The sequence below is a fragment of the Aquarana catesbeiana genome, linkage group LG08 (assembly GCF_042186555.1).
Source record: "Aquarana catesbeiana isolate 2022-GZ linkage group LG08, ASM4218655v1, whole genome shotgun sequence".
In the NCBI taxonomy this organism is placed as follows: domain Eukaryota; kingdom Metazoa; phylum Chordata; class Amphibia; order Anura; family Ranidae; genus Aquarana; species Aquarana catesbeiana.
Window position 1 is genome coordinate 269711839 of NC_133331.1, and position 23603 is coordinate 269735441.

Below are 23603 nucleotides of genomic sequence, written 5' to 3' on the forward strand. Positions count from 1 at the left end.
CAACCACAGATTAGCTAATGACTATCTTAGCTCCCACCAGCCTTGACCTCTGCTTGGATACCGACTACTCTCTTGCTTGCATCAACCTCTATTTGGATACAGGCTGCTCTTTTGTTTGCCTAGACCCCTTCTTTCTTGTCTGCCGCCCGCCTCTGTTAGGATGCCGACTACATTCTTGCCTGCCCTCTGCCTCGACTTATATTTGGATACAGACAACTCTCTTGCCCACACTGACCACTGATTGAATATCGACTGCTCTCACCTGCTGCCTGCCTCAACCTCTGATTGGATACTGACTATTTTCTTGCCTGCTGCCTACCTCAAACTCAGATTAGATACTGACTAATCTCTTGCCTGCCTTGAGCTCTGCTTAGATACCAACTACTTTCTTGCCTGCTGCATGCCTTAACCTCTGATTGGACAATGGCTACTATCTTGGCTTCCACCTGCCTCGACCACTGCTTGGATACCGAATATTCTCTTGCTTGCCTCAATCTCTATTTGGATACAGGCTGCTCTTTTACTTGCCTTGACCCCTTCTTTCTTGTCTGCCACCTACCTCAATCTTGCCTGCCACCTGCCTCAACTTATATTTAGATATTGACAACTCTCTTGCCCACCCTGACCTCTGATTGGATACCGACTATTTTTTTGCCTGCTGCCTCCCTCAACCTCTGTTTAGATACTGACTAATCTCTTGCCTGCCTTGAGCCCTGCTTAGATGTCAACTACTTTCTTGCCAGCTGTCTGCCTCAACCTCTGATTGAATAATGACTACTATGTTGGCTTACACCTGCCTCAAGCTCTATTTGGATACAGACTACTCTCTTGCTTGCCTCAGCCTCTATTTGGATACAGGCTGCTCTTTTGCTTGCCTCAGCCTCTTCTTTTTGCCTGCTGTCTGCCTCAACCATTGTTTGGACACCAACTACATTCTTGCCTGCCACCTGCCTCGACTTATATTTGGATACCGACTACTCTCTTGCTTGCCTCAACCTCTATTTGGATAGAGGCTGCTCTTTTGCTTGCCTTGACCCCTTCTTTCTTGTTTGACACCCGGCTCAATCTTTGTTTTGATACTGATTACATTCTTGCCTGCCACCTGCCTCAACTTATATTTGGATACTGACAATGGATGCCGACTATTTTGTTGCCTGCTGCCACCTTGACTTCTGTTTAGAGACCGACTAATCTCTTGTCCCCCTTGAGCTCTGCTTAGATACCAACTACTTTCTTGCCAGCTGTCTGCTTCAACCTCTGATTGAATAATGACTATTATCTTGGCTTCCACCTGCCTCGACCTTTTCTTAGATACTGACTATTCTCTTGCCTGCCGCTTGTCCCGACCTTCGCCTATATTCTGACATCCTGGTACTTCCACCCTGTCTCCACATCATGGCCATCCTGTAACCCCTTTGTTGGGTGAATCTGAGGGTCGTGACCTGGTATCAGCTTTCATCAAAGTAGCCTGGAGGCCACTAGGTTCACTGGCCCATCACTCCTTGCTGGGTGCTCTGGTGAAGACCAAGTTGTCACTTGGACTCTGGGCCTTGGGTGAGCCTGTGTCACCTGTAGTAAGAAAGCTAATATATGCAAGGAGGGAGGGGACTGTGCTAGGGAATTTACTCTTCCTGGAGTAGTCAAATTTTCTAGCAAGTTCAGAGACACATTGGAAGTAAATAAAAATTTAATTATGGTAAACACTGCAAGTGGGCAGATTAAATAGTTGATTTTTGTGCTTTTACCTAATTTTTTATGTTAAATCGCTTTAAATTCAGGAGCTCAGTCCACCTCTACTTTTAATCCTGGCCCTATGAAAGCCATTAGTCTCCATCCCCTCTCTGGCCTTACATGTCCTCTCTGTTTTTCAAATTGATTCAAACCAGTCAAAAAATGATCGACCGATCAAAATTCTGTGTGAAGAATAGCTGGTTATTAAGGAGCGGGCGCCGCATCCTTAACAACCAATGACTCATCAGTTGTCAGCGGCCAGGGTTGTGGGGAAGAGGGCCTTGGTGACAAATTGCCCCCCTGCCGCAAAGCACCAGGGCATGTGGCCTGGTATGGTGGCTCGTCCCACCCCTTTGCCCAGTCTGCCAGGCTGCATGCTCCGATAAAGGTCTAGTATGGATTTGGGGGCGGGAAGGCCCACACCATTTTTTTGTTTAATTTTGGCGTGGGGTTCCCTTCACACAGAATTCAGATCGTTTGATCATTTTTCAAATTGTTCCAAATTTAGAAAACAAATAAACTAAACAACACAATTCATTATTACTGTCATTCGGAGATTCAACTGCGTAGATTGAGGGGGCTATTTAAGTACTTGTAATAAATAAAGCTTTTTTTATTTGAACCAAAAATGGTTGAGAATGGTTAGGGGTAAGGCTTAGCATCAGGAGAATGGTTTCCAAGATGCTTATAAGCTACAGGACATTCTCGCTTGTTATGTGACCCTAACCCGTGACAACACTGGACATGGTAGGTGGAGGATCACAAAATGGAAAAACTTTGCTGAAATACAGTGAATGTGAAAACATGCAAGTTTTTATTTATTAACAGTAAAATTAAGAAAAAAATATTTTTACAAATACATTTCCAGATGAAGAGTCTGTTTTAGTTCCAATAAACATTAAGTTAAAGGAGAGTAAGAAAATGTAATTCCAGTCTTGAAGCACCAGACCAACTCAAATGGCTTTTTCAACTACCAGGCCAACCCCCACAGTAGGATCTCCAGTCCTCCTACAAGGCCATGATGAAGGTGTTCCTGTCTATTGGCTGTTATCATTTATTTACTATAATATATAGAGAATCCATCACTGGGAGAATGGCACCATCACTCGTCTTTGTGATGGGTCTGGCATTCGGGCAACAATGGCAAAGGTATGTGCTGTTGTGATTCTTCTGGCCAGCAAAGACAAATCCAATATGTCTATTGGGGGTGGGGTTGGCCTTTAAACTGTTAGGGTGCTCTGGTTATGATGGCTTATAGATGAAACCTTACAAGCTCAATGTCAGGCAGTTAATCAGTTCATAAATTCATGTATGTATACAAAACATTTTTTAAACACATCCATCATGATCTTGTCCTTATATTAGCTTCTTAAAATCCCCTGCACTATGACTCAAAAGATGGATATGAGCCACTCAGGGCTTTACAATTTTGTCAATCTATGACCAGACACTTAGTAACAACAGGTTAGAGCAGATAGATGACCTCATCAAGAAGGCTGCTGCTACTGCATTACCCTATCAGGAGGCTGGGGGCAGTTCAGAGAAAAAGCCACGATGCTTAAAGCAGTGAAAAAAATTGGTGTCAAGGGCGTGGCTGTGCTCTCTGGCAGGCATGCCTTTATTACAAGACTGACTAAACCAGTATATATTGATAAAAAAAAAAAAATGGAATTTTCAATGCTGCTAGTGAAAGTGCCTTAACCTGGATTGTTATCCCCTTGTAGAAGGAGAGCCAGCCACTAGCAGTCAATCGGTCTCAGCTGCAGTTCATATGTGCTGACAAGGGGAAAGAGCAGAGTGAGCAGAGGAATGGCTCCTGAGCTGCTCCTTCACTGTCAAATCAACAGGTTAGGGGGTGTGTTCTTCACATCTGGGGTCCTACAGGTCATCTCAATCTGGGTGGGAATTGAGCTTGAGGCTGTGTTCACACTGTTGTGCGGAGCGGCTCACAGCAGGGGTCTGGTGCATCCCCGTTCACCACTTCAGGTCCAATTTCAGACCGAATTTTTGCCTGAATTCGGACTTGAGTTGGTCCAGAAGACACACAGGACCCCTGTACAATTTGCTGTCCTGGAGATGTGTGAACCGGCTCCATTGAGAGCCGGTCACAGTTTCCTGACATGCGAATTGGATGTGGGGAAAACTGCATTCAATTTGCAATAGTGTGAACTAGGGTTGCACCGATACCACTATCTAAGACGAGTACAAGTAACAATACTTTTTTCAAGTACTCGCCGATACCGATTCCCGATACTTTTTTTAATGTCATGTGAAAGTAACACTAAAATGCAGCACAATTTTTTTTTTTTTTACAATTTTATTTTTTACAATTTTTCTTCTTTTATTACTTTTTTTTTTTTTTTACAATTTATATTGTTTTTGTTATTTTTACCAGCTCCTTCCTTTGCTCTCCATCCTGACAGATCTGGGGCAGGGGGGACTGGAGGAGGACATGGAGGGTGAACGGGGAAGGTGCGGAGGAGGACACGGAGGGGGAGCAGAGAAAGAGCAGAAGAGGACACGGAGGGGGAGCAGATAAGGAGCAGAATAGGACACGGAGGGGGAGCAGAGAAGGAGCAGAAGAGGACACGGAGGGGGAGTGGGGAAGGAGCGGAGGAGGACACGGAGGGGGAGTGGGGAAGGACCAGAGGAGGACACAGAGGGGGAGCGAGGAAGGAGCAGGGGGGAGCGGAGGAGGAGCAGAGAAGGAGCAGAAGAGGACATGGAGGGGGAGCAGAGAAGGAGCAGAAGAGGACACGGAGGGGGAGTGGGGAAGGAGCGGAGGAGGACACGGAGGGGGAGTGGGGAAGGACCAGAGGAGGACACGGAGGGGGAGCGAGGAAGGAGCAGGGGGGAGCGGAGGAGGACACGGAGGGGGAGCGGGGAAGGAATGGAGGAGGACACAGAGGGGGAGCAGAGAAGGAGCAGAAGAGGACACGGAGGGGGAGCGGGTAAGGAGCAGAGAAGGACACGGAGGGGGAGCGGGGAAGGAGCGGAGGAGGACACAGAGGGGGAGCGGGGAAGGAATGGAGGAGGACACAGAGGGGGAGCAGAGAAGGAGCGGAGGAGGACATAGAGGGGGAGCGGGGAAGGAGCGGAGGAGGACATAGAGGGGGAGCGGGGAAGGAGCGGAGGAGGACACAGAGGGGGAGCTGAGAAGGGAGGAACAGAGGAGGACATAGAGGGGGAGCGGGGAAGGAGCGGAGGAGGACACAGAGGGGGAGCTGAGAAGGGAGGAACGGAGGAGGACACGGAGGGGGAGCTGAGACGGAAGGAACGGAGAAGGACATGGAGGGGGAGCGGAGGACACAGAGGGGGAGCAGAGGAGGACACGAAGGGGGAGAGGAGGAGGACAGAGGGGGACCTTAGGTGCACTGAGGAGGACACAGGGGACAGTCGGGATGATCGGTGCGGCGATGAGGGCTGTTACAAACACTGATCTCCCTGTGTAGATTTCAATAAAGCAGCTGAAAGCCGTTGGAGGGAGAGGAGGAGAAGCAGCTGTCAGCTGCTTTATTGAAATCTATACAGGGAGATCGGTGTTTGTAACGGCCCTCACTGCCGCGCCGATCATCCCCTGACTGCCCAGGTATCAGATTAGGCATCGGAGCATTTGCACGAGTACAAGTACTTGTGCAAATGCTCGGTATCGGCACAGATACCGATACTAGTATCGGTATCGGTGCAACCCTAGTGTGAACCCAGCCTGAGAAAATTTTTCACATACAGTATCTCACAAAAGAGAGTACACCCCTTACATTTTAGCAAATGTTTTATTATATCTTTTCATGTGACAACACTGAAGCAATGACACTTTGCTACAATGTAAAGTAGTGAGTGTACAGCTTGTATAACAGTGTGAATTTGCTGTCCCCTTAAAATAACTCAACTCACAGCCAGCCATTAATGTCTAAACTGCTGGCAACAAAAGTGAGTACACCCCAAAGTGAAAATGTCCAAATTAGGCCCAATTAGCCATTTTCTCTTCACTGTGTCATGTGACTCGTTAGTGTTACAAGGTCTCAGGTGTGAATGGGGAGCAGGTGTGTTAAATTTGGTGTTATCGCTCTCGCTCTCTCACACTGGTCACTGGAAGTTCAACATGACATCTCATGGCAAAGAACTCTCTGAGGATCTGAAAAAATAATTGTTGCTCTACATAAAGATGGCCTAAGCTATAAGAAGATTGCCAAGACCCTGAAGCTGAGCTGCAGCACGGTGGCCAGGACCATACAGCGGTTTAACAGGATGGGTTCCACTCAGAACAGGCCTCGCCATGGTCGACCAAAGAAGTTGAGTGCACGTGCTCAGCGTCATATCCAGAGGTTGTCTTTGGGAAATAGACGTATGAGTGCTGCCAGCATTGCTGCAGAGGTTGAAGGGGTGGGGGGTCAGCCTGTCACTGCTCAGACCATACGCCGCACACTGCATCAAATTGGTCTGCATGTCTGTCATCCTAGAAGGAAGCATCTTCTAAAGATGATGAACAAGAAAGCCCGCAAACAGTTTGCTGAAGATAAGCAGAATAAGGACATGGATTACTGGAACCGTGTCCTGTGGTCTGATGAGACCAAGATAAACTTATTTGGTTCAGATGGTGTCAAGTGTCTGTGGCGGCAACCAGGTGAGGAGTAGAAAGACAAGTGTGTCTTGCCTACAGTCAAGCATGGTGGTGGGAGTGTCATGGTTTGGGGATGCATGAGTGCTGCCGGCACTGGGAAGCTACAGTTCATTGAGGGAACCATGAATGCCAACATGTACTGTGACATACTGAAGCAGAGCATGATCCCCTCCATTCAGAGACTGGGCCGCAGGGCAGTATTCCAACATGATAACGACCCCAAACACACCTAAAAGACAACCACTGCCTTGCTTAAGAAGCTGAGGGTAAATGTGATGGACTGGCCAAGCATGTCTCCAGACCTGTGAAGCTCTGGTGAATTCCATGCCCAAGAGGGTTAAGGCAGTGCAGGAAAATAATGGTGACCACACAAAATATTGACACTTTGGGCCCAATTTGGACATTTTCACGTATGAAAGAGTGAGATCGATAACACCAAATTTAACACACCTGCTCCCCATTCACACCTGAGATCTTATAACACTAATGAGTCACATGACACCGGGGAGGGAAAATGGCTAATTGGGCCCGATTTGGACATTTTCACTTAGGGTTGGACTCACTTTTGTTGCCAGCTGTTTAGACATTAATGGCTGTGTGTTGTGTTATTTTGAGAGGACAGAAAATTTACACTGTTATACAAGCTGTACACTCACTACTTTACATTGTAGCAAAGTGTCATTTCTTCAGTTCTGTCACATGAAAAGAAAGAATAAAATATTTACAAAACTGTGAGGGGTGTACTCACTTTTGTGAGATACTGTAAATACAACTTTTGTCCTATGTTACTTCTTCAATGGGAACATAATTTCCATCCTTCTTACAGTAATCTCCTCTAAAAATGTTTCTACTTTCAGACAACGGTAGTTCTTAACAATTAAAATGATGGTCCACGTGAAGAAGCAAAAAGACTACTTTAAAAAATGAGCACCTTTACATTGGTAAACCAATTTGTTTGCAGTCCATTACCAGATAAAATAACCAGTGTCTGGATGCACCATCAGATATCACAGCTCACGGAGGAGCAGAAAAAGCTCATACAAAGAAATTAAGGGTGCCGCTTCAGGCTCCAGTGGATCCTCATCTGCTATCAACCATTGGGAGTGCATGCAGGGAGAAGGCTTGTCGCAGTTCCATAGAAATCAATAAGAAAAGAAAGGAAATCCTGAGTCGCACATCACATGAAACCCTTGTACAAAGAGAAAAAGCAGCCTCAGCCTAGTCAAGCCATGTCTCTGACATGTTTTGCCCTGCCCACGGAGCTTATCATGGGGAAAAACATCAGGGGCATAGCCTGGACAGAGTCTAGGCTGAGGCTGCTTCTACTCTTCATAAATGCCAACGTGGCTCCCATCTTGGGTGTGGTCTTTATTGCCCTGCTAGAAAGGATTTTGGTGAAAAACACCCCCACCACTTGGACAAGAAATGGGCTTTTCGCCAGCGTGCTTTATCTGGTGGTAGAGAAGGGAGGGTTTCCACGTGAAGCACTTTCCACACTCAGCGCAGGAATAAGGCTTTTCCCCCGTGTGAATCCTTTGATGCCTCACCAGGTTGGACCTCTTTGCAAAGGATTTCCCACAGTCCAAACAAGAATAAGGCTTTTCTCCTGTGTGTATTTTCTGATGGGTGACCAGATAGGACTTGTCATTGAAACGCTTCCCACATACGGGACACGAATGCGGCTTTTCCCCCGTGTGTATCCTCCGGTGAGTTACAAGGTGGGACGTCTGTGTGAAACATTTGCCGCATTCGGTACACTCAAACTTCTTTGAACCAGCCTGGGTTCTTCGATGTAAATTAACCTTTTCCCTCTGAGGTAAGTATCTGTTGTATTCGGAAATTGGGAACATTTCGCTCCCACTTCGAGCTGTATGGTGGGTGATGGGGTGTGGCTGATCGAAAAAGTACATCCCATGTGTAGAAGGACTGGATGATAGAGGACTGTGATATGCTGGATGAAGAATTGGGTTAAAGGGATTATCCACTGGAAAGTCCTCTGAGAAGTCATCATTGTCTATTTCACTATCCAGACATATGACGGAGTGGTTCTCCACTTTATTCTCATTACACTGTCCACCTTGAAGGGAAAGAATAGCTTATTTTCAGTGAGCACATATTATCAGTTTGTCATTTATTTTAACATCAAATATTTTTACCTAAATTGTTTTTTTTTTTGTTTTTTTTTTTACTTTTTCACGCTTTCTCCTTTAAATTTCTCTCCTCCCCTTAAAGCACATATGTCAAACACAAGGCCCATGGGCCAAATCAGGGCTGCCAGGCCTTGTTATGTGGCCCTTGCACCCAGTTTTGTAGCTCGAACGTGGCGGAACTCCATTCTGATACCTCCAGCTTTAACCCTCGGCTCCCTGCTGTCATTTGTAAACATAGAAGCATTCTGTGTTTACAAGGGAGAGCTTTGCTCTCAGCGGCTCCTGGATCTAACAGATCCCCACCTGCCCAGCACTCAGAGCAGGGACAGAACTCCAGAATCTGAGGGAGAGGACAATCTCCCTACAAGGCAAGGCAGAGCCACCTACACAAGGAGGTACTAGAGCTAAATTCACAAGTAGTAGAGCCACCTACACAGGGGGGGTACTAGAGCCGAGCCATGTAGGAGAGAGTAGAGATGCAAGGAAACTTTAAGGGGGGCTAGGGTTGCACACTGTACATGGCGTGCCCCTGAACTCTGCATTCTGTACGTAATGCACTCCTGAACTCTGCACATAACGCACTCCTAAACCCTGCACTCTGTACATAGCGCACTCCTAAACTCTACAATCTATACACCGCAAACTCTTGAACTCTGCACTCTGTATATAGCGCATTTGTGAACTCTGCACTCAGTATGTAGTGCACCCCTAAACCCTGCACTCTGTACATAGCACACCCCTAAACATTACACTCTGTAAACCGCTTAGTCCTGAACTCTGCACTCTGTATGTAGCATACTCCTGAACTTTGCACTCAGTACATAGCATACGCCTCAACCCTGCACTCTGTATGTAGTGCACCCCTAAACCCTGCACTCTGTACATAGGGACCCCTGAACTCTACACGCTGTGCACAGGGCATCCCTGGAACTGCACCCTGTACCTAGCGCACCCCTGAACCCTGCACTTTGTACATAATCCACCCCTGAACACTGCATTCTGTACATAACCCACTCCTGAACGCTGCACTCTGAACGTAACGCACTCCTGAACCCTGCACCTTGCACACCTACAACACTTACAATCGGCCTTTTGAGGGCAACCATACTGCTGATGCGGCCCGCGTTGAAATTGAGATTAACACCCCTGCCTTAAACCCTCCCCCTCTCCGAAACAAGATCCTCCCCTTTTTCTTTATTTACCTTTTTTTTTTTTGCACATTTCGGAGTGCCCCCACTCTACATAGGGAAATGATGTGCTGTGCTCCTGGCGCCTCTTGAGCTATGCATGTCTCATATCCCAGGAGGCATCGGCTTCTATTCATGGAAGCAGGAGGAGGGTGGGCCTGGCAGGGTGTCATCATGGGGCAGTTGCCTGAACCCAGAAAAGACAGCCTCTTCCTGATGACATAATGGAAGAAGATGGCGGCACAGGACCTGGGTGGTGGGTGCGGAGGAGCAGAGCGCAGCAGGACAGTGCTGCATTTGCTTAGCGGGTGAGTATGTAATTTGAAGACAACATAACATTGGGTAACAGATGATTAAAAAAACAGAAAACAGAGAATGAGTAAGCAATAAGCAAACGCTTGACCATCACATCCATGTTGTTGTACATTCCAAAACCATGGGTGTTAATATACACTATATTACCAAAAGTATTGGGACGCCTGCCTTTACACGCACATGACCTTTAAAAGCATCCCAGTCTCAGTCCGTAGGGTTCAATATGGAGTTGGCCCACCCTTGGCAGCTATAACAGCTTCAACTCTTCTGGGAAGGCTGTCCACAAAGTTTAGGAGTGTGTCTATGGGAATGTTTGATCATTCTTCCAGAAGCGCATTTGTGAAGCCAGGCACTGATATGGATGAAAACGCCTGGTTCGCAGTCTTCGCACTAATTCATCCCAAAGGTGTTCTATCGGGTTTAGGTCAAAACTATGTGCAAGTCAGTCAAGTTCTTCCACCCCAAACTCGCTCATCCATGTCTTTATGGACCTTGCTTAGTGCATTGGTGAGCAGTCATGTTGGAACTGGAAGGGTCCATCCCCAAACTGTTCCCACAAAGTTGAGAGCATGAGATTGTCCAAAATGTCTTGGTATGCTGACGCCTTAAGCGTTCCCTTCACTGAAACTAAGGGGCCAAGCACAGCCCCTGAAAAACAACCCCACACCATAATCCCTCATGCACCAAAATGATTTGGACCAGTGCACAAAGCAAGGTCCATAGGACCTGGATGAGTGTGTTTGGGGTCATATTCCCCCTAATCTTCTCTTCTTGAGAATAAATTCAGTTCCTCTGATCTTTCCTCATAGCTGAGCTCCTCCATGCCTCTTATCAGTTTGGTTGCCCTTCTCTGCACTTTCTCCAGTTCCCCGATATCCATTTTGTGAACTGGTGCCCAAAACTGAACTCCATATTACAGATGAGGTCTTATAGGAGCAAGGCAAGTTCCTCCACACCAAACTCATTAAACCATGTCTTCATGAAGCTATCTTTCTGCACATTATATAGTCATGCTGGAACAGAAAAGGGTCTTCCCCAAACTGTTACCACAAGGTTGGGAGCACACAATTGCCTAAACTGTCTCTGTATGCTTTAGCATTAACAGTAACCTTCACTGGAAACTCCTGAACTAAATTAATTTGGCGGAGGTCCACATACCTTTGTCTATATAGTTTATATCTAAAGATATAATTTTCACTTTAATGGGGCCTCACCATCAGCATATACTCATCTTTACTTTATTCCGCCATCCACTCTGTCTGAGTCATTTAGAAAGAGGCATGGCAAGTTTTTTGAAGTTGTAATTTTTTGCCACAATTTTTTGGAAAATGAAGAAATTGAATACATTTTTTTTTTACAATTGTTTTTTTTTCCTACATACTGTTACCAGTGCAGTACAGTGTCCCTCACTGGTGACAGTATGTAAGAAAAATGTATTACATTTTTTTTACATTTCTTTAAAACATTTTTTTACTGGACCATGTGAAAGCTGTGGGCCAATCCTAGCATATGAAACACAGCTGTTATAACTGAATTCTTTCATAGCAGCTTTGTTGATATTGTGATCTTGTGTTCGCATATCAATCACATGATCACCGGACCCTGAGTACCAGGATCCGCAATCCGCAGAGTTCCGGTGGACACATAGACGGCGCACTGCACACTCCTAAACTCTTTCAGGCACATGACGTACGTGTTCTGCCTGCACGTGTCGCCCCACCACAGTATATGCACTGTAGTGGTTCGGCAAGTGGATATAGCGGAACTAAACCCATCAATTTAACAGTCTCAAAAGAGTTATTTTTCCGGCACGTGTCAGGAATATATAGTATCTCACAAAAGTGAGTACACCCCTTCACCCCACTTTTCTCGGTGTCATGTGACTCGTTAGTGTTACAAGGTCTCGGCTGTGAATGGGGAGCAGGTGTGTTAAATTTGGTGTTATCGCCCTCACTCTCCCATACTGGTCACTAGAAGTTCAACATGGCACCTCATGGCAAAGAACTCTCTGAGGATCTAAAAAATAATTGTTGCTCTACATAAAGATGGCCTAGGCTATAAGAAGTTTGCCAAGACCCTGAAACTGAGCTGCAGTATGGTGGCCAAGACCATACAGCGATTTAACAAGACAGGTTCCACTCAGAACAGACCTCGCCATGGTCGACCAAAGAAGTTGAGTGCACATGCTCAGCGTCATATCCAGAGGTTGTCTTTGGGAAATAGACGTATGAATGCTGCCAGCATTGCAGCAGAGGTTGAAGGGGTGGGGGGGGGTCAGCCTGTCAGTGCTTACACCATACGCCGCACACTGCATCAAATTGGTCTGCATGGGGGGGCGTGGCCAAGACCGGCATGTGAGAGGACGTGTGTCTCACAACTCCGCTCCAGCACAGACAAACGATCCTTTCCCAGCAGCGATCCAACTGTGAAACACGGCTTTCCAGCTGGCTACCGACCCGCTCACCCTCCCGATCCACCCACTGGCCCTCTGTACCCGTGGGATAGCTAAGAAAAAGGAGGAAAATATGACCTCCGAAATCCAAGATGGCGCCATCGCGGCCATGGCACAGCCCACACCGAGGGGCAATGAAAAGGCCAAAGAAGGGACCAGCAGAAGGACACAGAAGCACCAGGGTAAGGACTACCCAAGGGACATGCTATAACTGAGGGGACACCAGGATCAGGGCGCAGGGGGGGTCTGCTGAACCGCCCCACGTGGCAGCCCAAGAGACATTAGAGAAGATTACACTGAACACTGGCTGGCAGGGAGAGCTTGAAAACCCAGCAGAGCAGCCCCCCTCCCTCAATACAGACACTGACACAGAGGATCCTGAACAGCCAACTCTGGCTGAAATACTTAGGGCTGTACATGTTTGCACAGCCTCAGTGAACTCCCTTAAAGAGCAATTTGGTGGGCTGAGAGAGGATGTTTCCCTGCTGAGGCAGGACCTACAAAAGATTAGAGAACGAACGACTGCAGTGGAAAGCAGGGTGAGGGATATAAAAAACTCCTGCCAGTTGCCCGGGAGGCCCATGCCGCCTACCAATTAGCCAAGGACACTAATAATAGAGCCGATGACATGGAGAATCGCCTGCGACGCAACAATATCCACATAGTAGGATTGCTGGAGAAAACAGAGGGGTGAGATACCACTATGTTTGTGGAGACCTGACTGACCGAGATTTTTGGGAAGGAGGCCTCATCCCCATTTTTTACAGTTGAGCGGGCGCACCACACACCAGGTCGCCCACCACAACCAGGAGCTTCCCCCAGATCCATTTTGGCCTGCCTCTTGCATTACAGAGACAGAGAAGCGGTACTGAGACACGCACGAGAGAAGGCCAATGTTCAGGTAAATGGGGTTAGAGTGTCATTCTATCCAGACTTCTCTGCAGAAGTACAGAAACGCAGGGCCAAATTATCAGAAGTGAAGAGGTGTCTGAGGGCTCTGCAGCTACCCTATGCCATGCTGTACCCCGCCAAGCTAAGAGTTACGGCCAACAATTAGGCCCACTTCTTTGAATCGGCCCAGGATGTGGCCATGTGGCTGGACCGCAACGAACAGGCCCTACGTCACTGCGGCAGAGATGAAGAAGGAGATTGACCAGTTTGGTGCACCTGATACTGAGGACCCTCGGAGACCCAAGAAAGTTTGTTTGAAGCTCACTTATTGCCCCTTTGATGGAGCTGTTGTTCCCCCCCTTGACCCTACACATACCTGTTTTTTTCCCTTTCACATATCCATTTATTTTTCAATTTCCCCTGGATTTCATTCCTATGACAGGAAGGTTATGCATATGGGGCTGGGAGACTTAATATTACCACGCAAACCGTGATCATGTGAAGTTGGCAAGAAAAAATGCATTCTCTCTATGCGAGAGGTAAATCAAGAACACCATGTTGGTTTCTGTTTCAAGTTCAACCACAATGGCTTGTCCTGTTGACAGCCTGGTTTTCTGTTTTTTCATATTTACTTTACTTATACCAAAAGCTCACATGATGCTGGATTCTGGAACTGCTGTTCTGCAAACACAGACATACCCGAAATGAAGGCCCCCTGGCTCACGATTAAATCCCCTAACCGGGGACATTACTGGCTTGCACTAGTCCCACCCAGCCCCCTAGAGAGGGGGACCCCCGAAACCTATGCAGCCCTATGGGCCCAGATATGTAGCTGAACTTTCTGGGGGCTGCACCGGAATCATGCTCCTCACTAAGGTCATGTATAATTGTTCCCAATGGCTAAATTACCAATAATTTCCTGGAATGTTAGGGGCTTAGTGTGTCGGATCACTCACATTTGGTGATTAGCTTAATTATATCCCCACTATCCAAGCTTCCAAGAGCTCCATGGAAATTCAATGCCTTTTGGCTGAAATTATTTTTGACTCATGATGGGATGGAGCGGAGCATGAGGGAATTTCTGGATGGCCGGGAATTTGCAGAATCCCCAGTGACACAATGGGATGCCTTTAAGGTCTATATGAGGGGACTGGAGGAGAAATATGTACATACCCAGACAGACTCGGCCAGGGAGGCATGGCAGTCGGCCCAATCTGCTTATGAGCGACTGCTATCCTCCACGGAGGAGAAGAAACAATTTTTCTCCAAGTTAGCGTTCTTTGAAGAAGGAGAAAGCACAGGGCGCCTTTTGGCAAGGATAGCTAATTCACAACAACGCTCCACCTGCTATTGGAGCTATTAAAACACCGGAAGGCAAGATAGTGAGCTCCCCTGATCTAATTCTATCGGAGTTAGCCAGATTTTATGAGAACCTGTACCTTCCAATGGAGCAATACACCCCGGAAGAACTTACAGAATACATACAAGGCATTGACTTCCCACAAGTCACGAACGACCAAAGGAGGGCCCTAGACGCTCCGCTCACTATAGAGCTACAGACGGTGCTGGCGGCGTTCCCTAACTGCAAAGTTCCCAGGCCTTGGACGGGTTACCCATGGACGGATGAGTTACCCATGGAAGTTTACAAGCATTATGCGGAAATACTTTTATCAAAACTTCTAACAGTGTTTATTGCAGCCAGGGTACAACGGGCCTTGCCTCCCACTATGTCTATGGCCAACATTGTCCTCATATTGAAACCCGGAAAAGACCCTGTAGACCGAGGCTCATACAGGCCCATATCTCTGCTACAGAGCGATATTAAGCTCTTGGCCAAAATCCTGGCGATTAGGTTAAATGGTGCCATTACGGACATTGTACATCCAGATCAGGCTAGATTCATGCTCAACAAATCGACGGCAGTAAATCAAAGGAGGCTTTACCTGAATATGCAGTCCCCGGAGGATAATGTGGGACAGAGAGCCTTGCTCTCACTGGACGCTATGAAGGCCTTCGATAGCATCGGGTAGGAGTACCTGTGGTAGATCCTTAAAAGATTTGGATTTGGAGATGCATACATTTCATGGGTGCGTCTGCTATATCACAACCCGCAGGCAGCTATTCGGGCATCTGGGGCCATGTCACACGCCTTTACTCTAGGTAGGGGCACGAGACAGGGGTGCCCATTGTCACCCCTGCTCTTTGCATTAGCCATAGAACCCCTAGCGATTAAAGTAAGAGCCCACCCGGGTATTGCCGGCTTTAGATATGGGGATGAACAGGAGAAACTGATGTTATACGCAGATGACACTATGATCCTACCTGGAGATGTGGATGGCTCCCTCACAGAAGCCATGTCTACCATAATGGAGTTCAGCAGGTACTCCGGGCTTCAGATTAACTGGACTAAAACCTCCCTGATGCTCATTGACGAAGGGGGGTTGCCCCCCACCACTATTACTGTACCTCTAACTACCTCGTTCAGATACTTGGGGATCCAGGTGACACCTAAGATCTGCGACTATGGGAGATTAAATATATCCCCGCTGCTACAAAAGTTCAGGGATCGGATTAAGACATGGAATTCACTCTATCGGTGGCAGGTAGAGTGAACCTGATTAAAATGATCCTCATGCCTCAGCTACTATATATGCTACACCATGCACCAATAGTAGTGACTCTAAAGATATTTAGAATAGTCAATTCCCTATTTTGAATGCTCATATGGAAGAACCGCTCCCCCAGAATTAAACTCGATCTACAACGCCTCAAATATGATGGAGGGCTGGCCCTCCCAAATCCCTGGCTTTATTACATAGCAGCACAGTTGCAGCAATTGATAGGCACCATGAATACAGGTACAGAGAAGGAAGGAAATGCTTGTGGCTCTTCAGAACTCCTGATGGTACACACAGTAAAGAAAGATTCTGTACCGACGGCCCTAGAGGCGTTAGCCTTCGGCAAACCAAATGAACTATACCCGACCTACAATCTTGTCCAAAAAATCTGGAACAAGTCTAAATTCCTGCAGGGGGTGACAGGGTACATGGAATTTAGCCCGATCTGGTCCAATGACACATACCCCCAATTAGCCAAACTGCAGCATGGAGCACTATGGAAGAGATATGGGGTGGTATATCTTAGACAGATTTTTCATAATGGGATACTGCATACATTTGAAACCCTACAGGGACTATTTGGATTACCACAATCCATGCGATTTTACTATATGCAATTAAAGCACGCTGTACCGGCCCAGAGTAGATCCTCGGAGTGGTCCCCTTCACCAACCCCATTGTTTAATCTGATCGCAAGAGGGAGATGTAGGCCCGATTAATGGAGACCAGTGGGAGGAGGTTCTGCAGGCAGTACCCACCTGTTCTTTGAATGTATCGCAAAGATTAACGCAATTATATATCCTGTTGGGAGTATACTATACCCCCCCACAGAATGTATATTATGGGTCTTCGAACCACCCCAATATGTACCAGATGCAAACGAGATCATGGAGACCTGATCCACTTACTGTGGAGGTGCCCGAAGCTCCACCCCTACTGGAAAGGGGTGGTGGATACCATAAACAGGGTATTTCAGGTTTCTATGCCTACAAATCCAAAACACTGTCTACTTAAAGTGGATGTAAACCCAATGTCATCCTTTCTAAACTACTGCCATAGGGGTTATCTATAAGGATATACATACCTCCTGCATGTATCTTCACCTGTCAAATGTCTCCCCTCTGTCTGTTATTAGACCCGAAAAACTGCAGATTCTGTGAGTGGGTCTGTTGTCTGGAGCTCGGTGGGTGGAGTCGTGACGTCAGTAGACTCCCCGCCCACCTCTACACTCCCCTTGTCAATTTGCATTTTCTCCTGTGTATTTCTTACACTGAACTTCTGCTATGATCTCTAACATCCAGTGAAAAGACAGGAAATAACCACATGACTTCAGCATGCCAAATCATGCTGAGGTGTGGAACAGCCAATCCTTGCAGAGCTGCTGAAGAAAGGAGTGGGGGAGGGAATGAAAAAATAATGCATATCTTAGGCTAGTGCACAAGATATGTAAATCGCCTGTCACTCATAGCAAGGGAGAGGATTTGACGAAGTTTTTCTCTATTTTTCAAGATTTTTCTCACTGAACAATAAAAGAGGATTGCTCAGAGCTGGATTAACTCTTTGTGGCAAGACTGGGCTCAAATGATAGGAAATCTTATACTCTACATTATGACATCAAAAAAAAAAAAAAAAAAAAAATTTACATCCACTTTAATGTACTAGATGAGCTGGAATGGGGGGAATGTACCAGGGTGGCAGTTACTAGATCCCTATTCCTGGCGTGTAAGCTAATGACGGACTGGATATCGGAAGACACTCCTACTCTTAAAGAGTGGATTAATGCTGTGGGAGAAATGCTCCGAAAAGAAAAAGTCATTTATCAACATAGAGGATGCTCCCAGAAGTTTGAAAAACTTTGGGGCCCGTGGCTGAATGTACCGGGGCTCGCCCCGCTGGACCTGGTCATGGGTAGATCGTTGGGCATAGGCATCTGATGAGTCTAATTGACAGACCAATGGATCAGATCTTCCAGGTAAAAGCAACATAAGCCAGACTGGGAAATAGGTAATGACCAAACAGTCAGAAATGTATTGATAACTGTACAATGCACATGATACTACGGGACATGCAGATGGCAGATAAAGCGAACATACTGTGACCTGTACTTGATTCTGTACTTGATTTTGTGTAAAGCTTCGATATATATTTATATGTTTACTTCAATAAAATTTTCTTTGGATAAAAAAAAAAAAAATTGGTCTGCATGGCTGTCATCCCAGAAGAGAAAGCCCGCAAACAGTTTGCTGAAGACAAGCAGACTAAGGACATGGATTACTGGAACCATGTCCTGTGGTCTGATGAGACCAAGATAAACATATTTGGTTCAGATGGTGTGAAACGTGTGTGGTGGCAACCAGGTGAGGAGTACAAAGACAAGTGTGTCTTGTCTACTGTCAAGCATGTTGGTGAGAGTGTCATGGTCTGGGGCTGCATAAGTGCTGCCAGCAATGGGGAGCTACAGTTCATTGAGGGAACCATGAATGCCAACATGTACTGTGACATACTGAAGCAGAGCATGATCCCCTCTCTTCGGAGACTGGGCCGTAGGGCAGTATTCCAACATGATAACAACCCCAAACACACCTCCAAGATGACCACTGCCTTGCTAAAGAAGTTGAGGGTAAAGGTGATGGACTGGACAAGCATGTCTCCAGAGCTAAACCCTACTGAGCATACAAGCTGTACACTCACTAATTTACATTGTAGGAAAGTGTCATTTCTTCAGTGAAAATATATAATAAAATATTTACAAAAATGTGAGGAGTGTACTCACTTTTGTGAGATACTGTAACTGTCATATTGGTTGTACTCTCAACCAAACTGTCAAACCATCAAATGGCTGGAGTCATAACTAAACACGTGCAGCATCATGGCAGTTGAAGATCAAACAGAGGCCAAGTTGGCAGCTTCCTTGGCTATAAAGGAAAGGAAGGTTTAGTTCTGCTTTAATGCAGATGGGACTAAGGTGTTAGTCCCCTTGCAACTTGAGACATCACTGGTTACCTGAGCAAATGCTACATGCCAACCACCAGTGCTGTCCTGTAAGTAAATCCAAAAGAGCAGAGGCTTTCCTCCTAGTAGCTTCATTCACTTTCTTACCTTTGGTTAGCTCTGCAGGAAGTTCTTTTTCTTTAGAAGACTCATAATCCCTCCCGTACATTCGCTCATCGTATATATCTTCAACTTTGATGACAATAACATCATCATCATCATCGTCATCGTCGTCATCCTAGATGGAATAATAGTTTGCAAAATTACCACAGTGGCTGTGCAAGTCACACAGTATACATTGACTTTAGAATCCCAGAAGGACTTACATAATAATCAGGGGGATTGTTGTAATCCTCCTGTATGGTATTCTGGGAATACAGAGGGCTGGGAGATCTCTCTGGGGAATTTCTGCTACTGGATCCATCTGTAGGAAACACACACACTGACTGAATACATTGTTTCTATGTCCTTATATCAGAGGATGTGTGTATCTAGGTGGATCCTCAATACTCTTCTCTCCTTTAGAAGAAATGCAATTCTCCTCTTACCCGGTGATGTGAGGGGCGGCCGGTTCTCCATCATGACGTCCTTGTAGAGATCCTTGTGTCCTTCTATATACTCCCACTCCTCCATGGAGAAATAGACAGTGACATCCTCACACCTTATAGGAACCTGACACACACAATGATACAGTCACCATCCAGACACCTCCCTTGTCTGTTACTGGATAACCCCTTGGGATGAAGCACCCCATCATTCCCCACCAGTACTTCTAATCAGTATCCACCTGATTTATAGGAGTCCTTTTAGTTCTCCCATAAAGAGGAGTGTATTTCTCCCATGGTTTAGAAGTGGGATCTTTCCTTCTATGATTAGTGTAGGACCCACTGAAATTGGGGTACTTTGACGCTGTAGCGGACTTAAGCACTGTATGGCCATATGGTGTGACCAAATCCCCATATTTGCTTATCTGCTTATCATGGTCAGGTGCTTTAAATAGCCTTGTAGGATTTAAATTACATTTTTGTATGTGTGCGCTATAATCTTTTGTTCTGTTACTGAATAATGTCCCAGAATTCCCGGCACCGCTCACCTCTTCCGTCAACAGCTCAATCATCTTCTGGGTGATTTCTAGAATCTTTTTGTTGTCTTTCTCTGGGGTCAATGAGGGAGGTGGAGGCTCCATGATGAGATGTGGGTTTTTGTGCCATCCCTCTAAATGTTGGGGATTACTGCTATTGAGAAGAGATACCTGTTCACCAGGTTTCTTCAAAGGTCCAAAATTCTAAAAAAAAAAAAAAAAAAAAAAAAATAGGTAATAAATAAATAAAAAGACTGCAACATTCCCATTCCCTCCTCACCTCTGCAACCAGGCCTATGTTTTATTACCAGAGATAAGTCCTAGAATTCTCCTCACCTCTCTGGTCAGATCTACGTTTCTTTCAAGTCTATTGAGGGACACAAGGATTTTTATAACGTGTGGTTATACGGCCACCTACAGCAGGAAGATTGGACACTAACAAACAAACTTCTGCCACCAAAGACCAGGTTGTCTCTGGCTTTGTGACTCAAAAGTCCTGCTCTGTATTCAAGGAAGTCCTTTCTTTTGGATGATTCTCATGACAAATGCCAGCAATCTGAGCTGGAAAGGAGTCCTGAGTACCTTATTGGCACATCATCCCCTTTCCATTCTCACTCACAAGGTTGAGTTTTTTGTTGCCTTCTACTAGGTGCTACTCACCCAAAACTTCCTGAGCTGGAAGCTTTATCCTGTAAGGAACTTATTCTGGTCTGGTGTTAAATTTGTCTTGAGGCCCAGAACTTCCTTCCTACTAAGGTAGTTTCAAGCTTTGACCTCAACCAGGACATCTATCTTTTGTCCCTTTGTCCAGCTCACCAGATGGAGATTTCCCTCATTGCCTGAATGTAGCTTGGGATGGAAAAGTTTACCTATTTTCAGAAGGACTGACTCTCTCAATGTCCTGCAAAGGTCAACCAACTTCTTTTTCCACTATTTCTAGGTGGCTCAGACAAACCATAATCCAAGCTTGTTTGAAGAGAAGAAGTGGATGGCTCTTGTAGGACGCTTCCAAAAATCTTTATTGTAACAAATTACCAATAAATTATATCACAGCACTGGAATACACGGGAGATCTGGTGACACATTTCATGCTAAAAACCACTTAAAAACCACTTACTCATAACACACGTGTGGTATGAATAAGTACTTTTCAGAGTGAATAGTGTCAACGGATCTCCTGTGTATCCAGTGCTGTGATGTCATTTACTGGCAATTTGTTACAATAAAGAATTTTGGAAACTTTTTACCAGAGTGTCCATCCAATTAGAGCCCTTTCACACTGCCAGCGCCAGAGCGTCGGCGGTAAAGCGCCGCTAGTTTTAGCGGCACTTTACTATTGTTTTTGCAGCGGTATTCGAGCGATAGGGGGGCCCTTTTAACCCCCGCTAGCGGCTGAATAAAGGGTTTAAAGCGCCCGCAAGGCGTCGCCGCCAAGGCTTCAGCAGGGCTGCCAATTGATCGCCGCGAGATAACTTTTATCGGCGGTGGGAGAGGGGCACTCCCCCTCCCGCTGTGGTGCCCTCCGCCGCTTACCGGAGCCATCGGTAGCGGTGGAGGCGATCGGGTGCTTCTCCCATTTAGGTATGGAGACGAGTGAGGGGAAGATGGCCCCCGTCAGTCTCCATACCATTGCAGGGTGGAAGCGACGTCAAAACGTCACTTCCGCCCATAGCTTTTAAAGAGACATTTTATTTATTTTTTCAAATGACATTTAATTTTTTTTTTTTATAATTGCATTTTAGTTTAAATATGAGATCTGAGGTCTTTTTGACCCCAGATCTCATATTTAAGAGTTCCTGTCATGCTTTTTATCTATTACAGGGGATGTTTACATTCCTACTGTAAAAATAAAAAATAAAAGGTAAAATAAATAAGGAAAAAAAAAATTTAAACGCGACCCGTCCCACGGGGCTCGCATGCAGAAGCGAACGCGTAAGTGAGTAGCGCTGGCATATGAAAACAGTGTTCAAACCACACATGTGAGGTATTGCCGCGATCAGTAGAGCGAGAGCAATAATTCTAGCTCTAGACCTCCTCTGTAACTCAAAACGCAACCTGTAGAATTTTTTAAATGTCGCCAATGGAGATTTTTAATGGTAAAAGTTTGTCACCATTCTACGAGCGGGCACAATTTTGAAGCGTGACATGTTCGGTATCAATTTACTCAGCGTAACATTATCTTTCACAATATAAAAAAAATTACTTAGGGGTTATAAGTAATTTTATAGAAAAAGAAACTGTTTTAAACTTGTAAATAAGGATGAGCTCAGGCGTGTTCGCAGAGCCCGCCAGGAAGTCGGCACTGCGCTGCGCTAATCACAGGCAGTGAGAAATTGTCCCAATGCGCGGCTGTAGAGATTGGGAAATGTCTCACCACCTGTGATTAGCTCAGCGCAGTGCCGACTTCCTGGCGGGCTCTGCACGTGGGCTGTGCGAACACGCTGGAGCTCATCCTTACTTGTAAACAACAAATCTCAGAAAGAGGCTCGGTCCTTAAGTATTTAATAGAGATAAGAGTGATGTCATGTGACCTCCCAGAATCCTCCTCACCTCTCCGGTCAGGTCTGTGTTTTATTAAGAGAGATAAGAGTGATGTCATGTGACCTCCCAGAATCCTCCTCGCCTCTCCGGTCAGCTCTGTGTTTTATTAAAGCGGTTGTATAGGGATTAGGAGATATTCAATTTGCATGCAACTTGCCGGAATGGAGGACTCCCGCGCGCATGAGCGGGAGTGACGACATCGCTGTGAGCGGCCGGAGCTGCGAACCCGGATGTGATGCCGAAGCTTCGTTCTAAGATAAGTATTTCATAAAGAGCTAGTATGTGGTACATACGAGCTCATTATGCCTTACATTATGCCTCACAGGTTTTTTTTTTCCTGGGTATACAATTGCTTTAATAGAGATAAGAACGATGTCATGTGACCTCCAAGAATCCTCCTTACCTCTCCAGTCAGCAGGTAGATGATCTCCAGGGTCAGGTTTAATATCTTCTCTGTCATGTGAATCCGCTCCTTCTCCATCCTCAGTGATGAAACTTTAAAAGGACTCCGTTCCTCAGGGGTGGGGCCAACCATGGTGAAACCTACCTCTGCAATTGTAAGAGCACATTTCAGAAAAACACAGGAAAAGGCCAATGATATGTCACTTCTGTGTCATGTGACCTTTCAAAATGAATAAATAGGATGCCACCAGGCTGCCCCACATTAATTCTATGCCCCAGCTCTGCTACTGGGTTTATAACAAATGAACTTTATGTACTGAGAATAATAAATGCAGTTCTCAGGAGTGTCCACTTTCTACATTGTGGTATAATAATCCCTGTAACAGTGATAATATACAGCCCAAGCCCCACTAATAATAATGTATAGAATATGGTCACTGTCATACATTGTTAGCTGTAACCAGCTGCCTGTCTCCCCTCTATCTTCATTATTCTCCTCCAGCACCGGAAGCTTCCCTCTCACTTCCGCCCTGTGGCTCCAGCACTTCCGCAATGTGCGTTCCACGGCCGCCCAACGACTTCCTGGTTGCCATAGAGACCCTTCACGTCTTCTACCAGGAAAT

The 23603-nt window shown here is 46.0% G+C and overlaps 1 protein-coding gene across 1 annotated transcript in view; it reads right to left on the minus strand.

The window, feature by feature from the left end:
• Positions 1-23603, minus strand: part of LOC141106738 (uncharacterized) — a 209043-nt gene that overhangs the window by 116561 nt on the left and 68879 nt on the right. The window contains 7 exon segments of the mRNA XM_073597667.1: positions 7733-8429; positions 19065-19194; positions 19283-19380; positions 19505-19628; positions 20050-20241; positions 22982-23122; positions 23124-23166. Coding sequence (XP_073453768.1) covers positions 7733-8429; positions 19065-19194; positions 19283-19380; positions 19505-19628; positions 20050-20241; positions 22982-23122; positions 23124-23166 — 1425 coding nt within the window.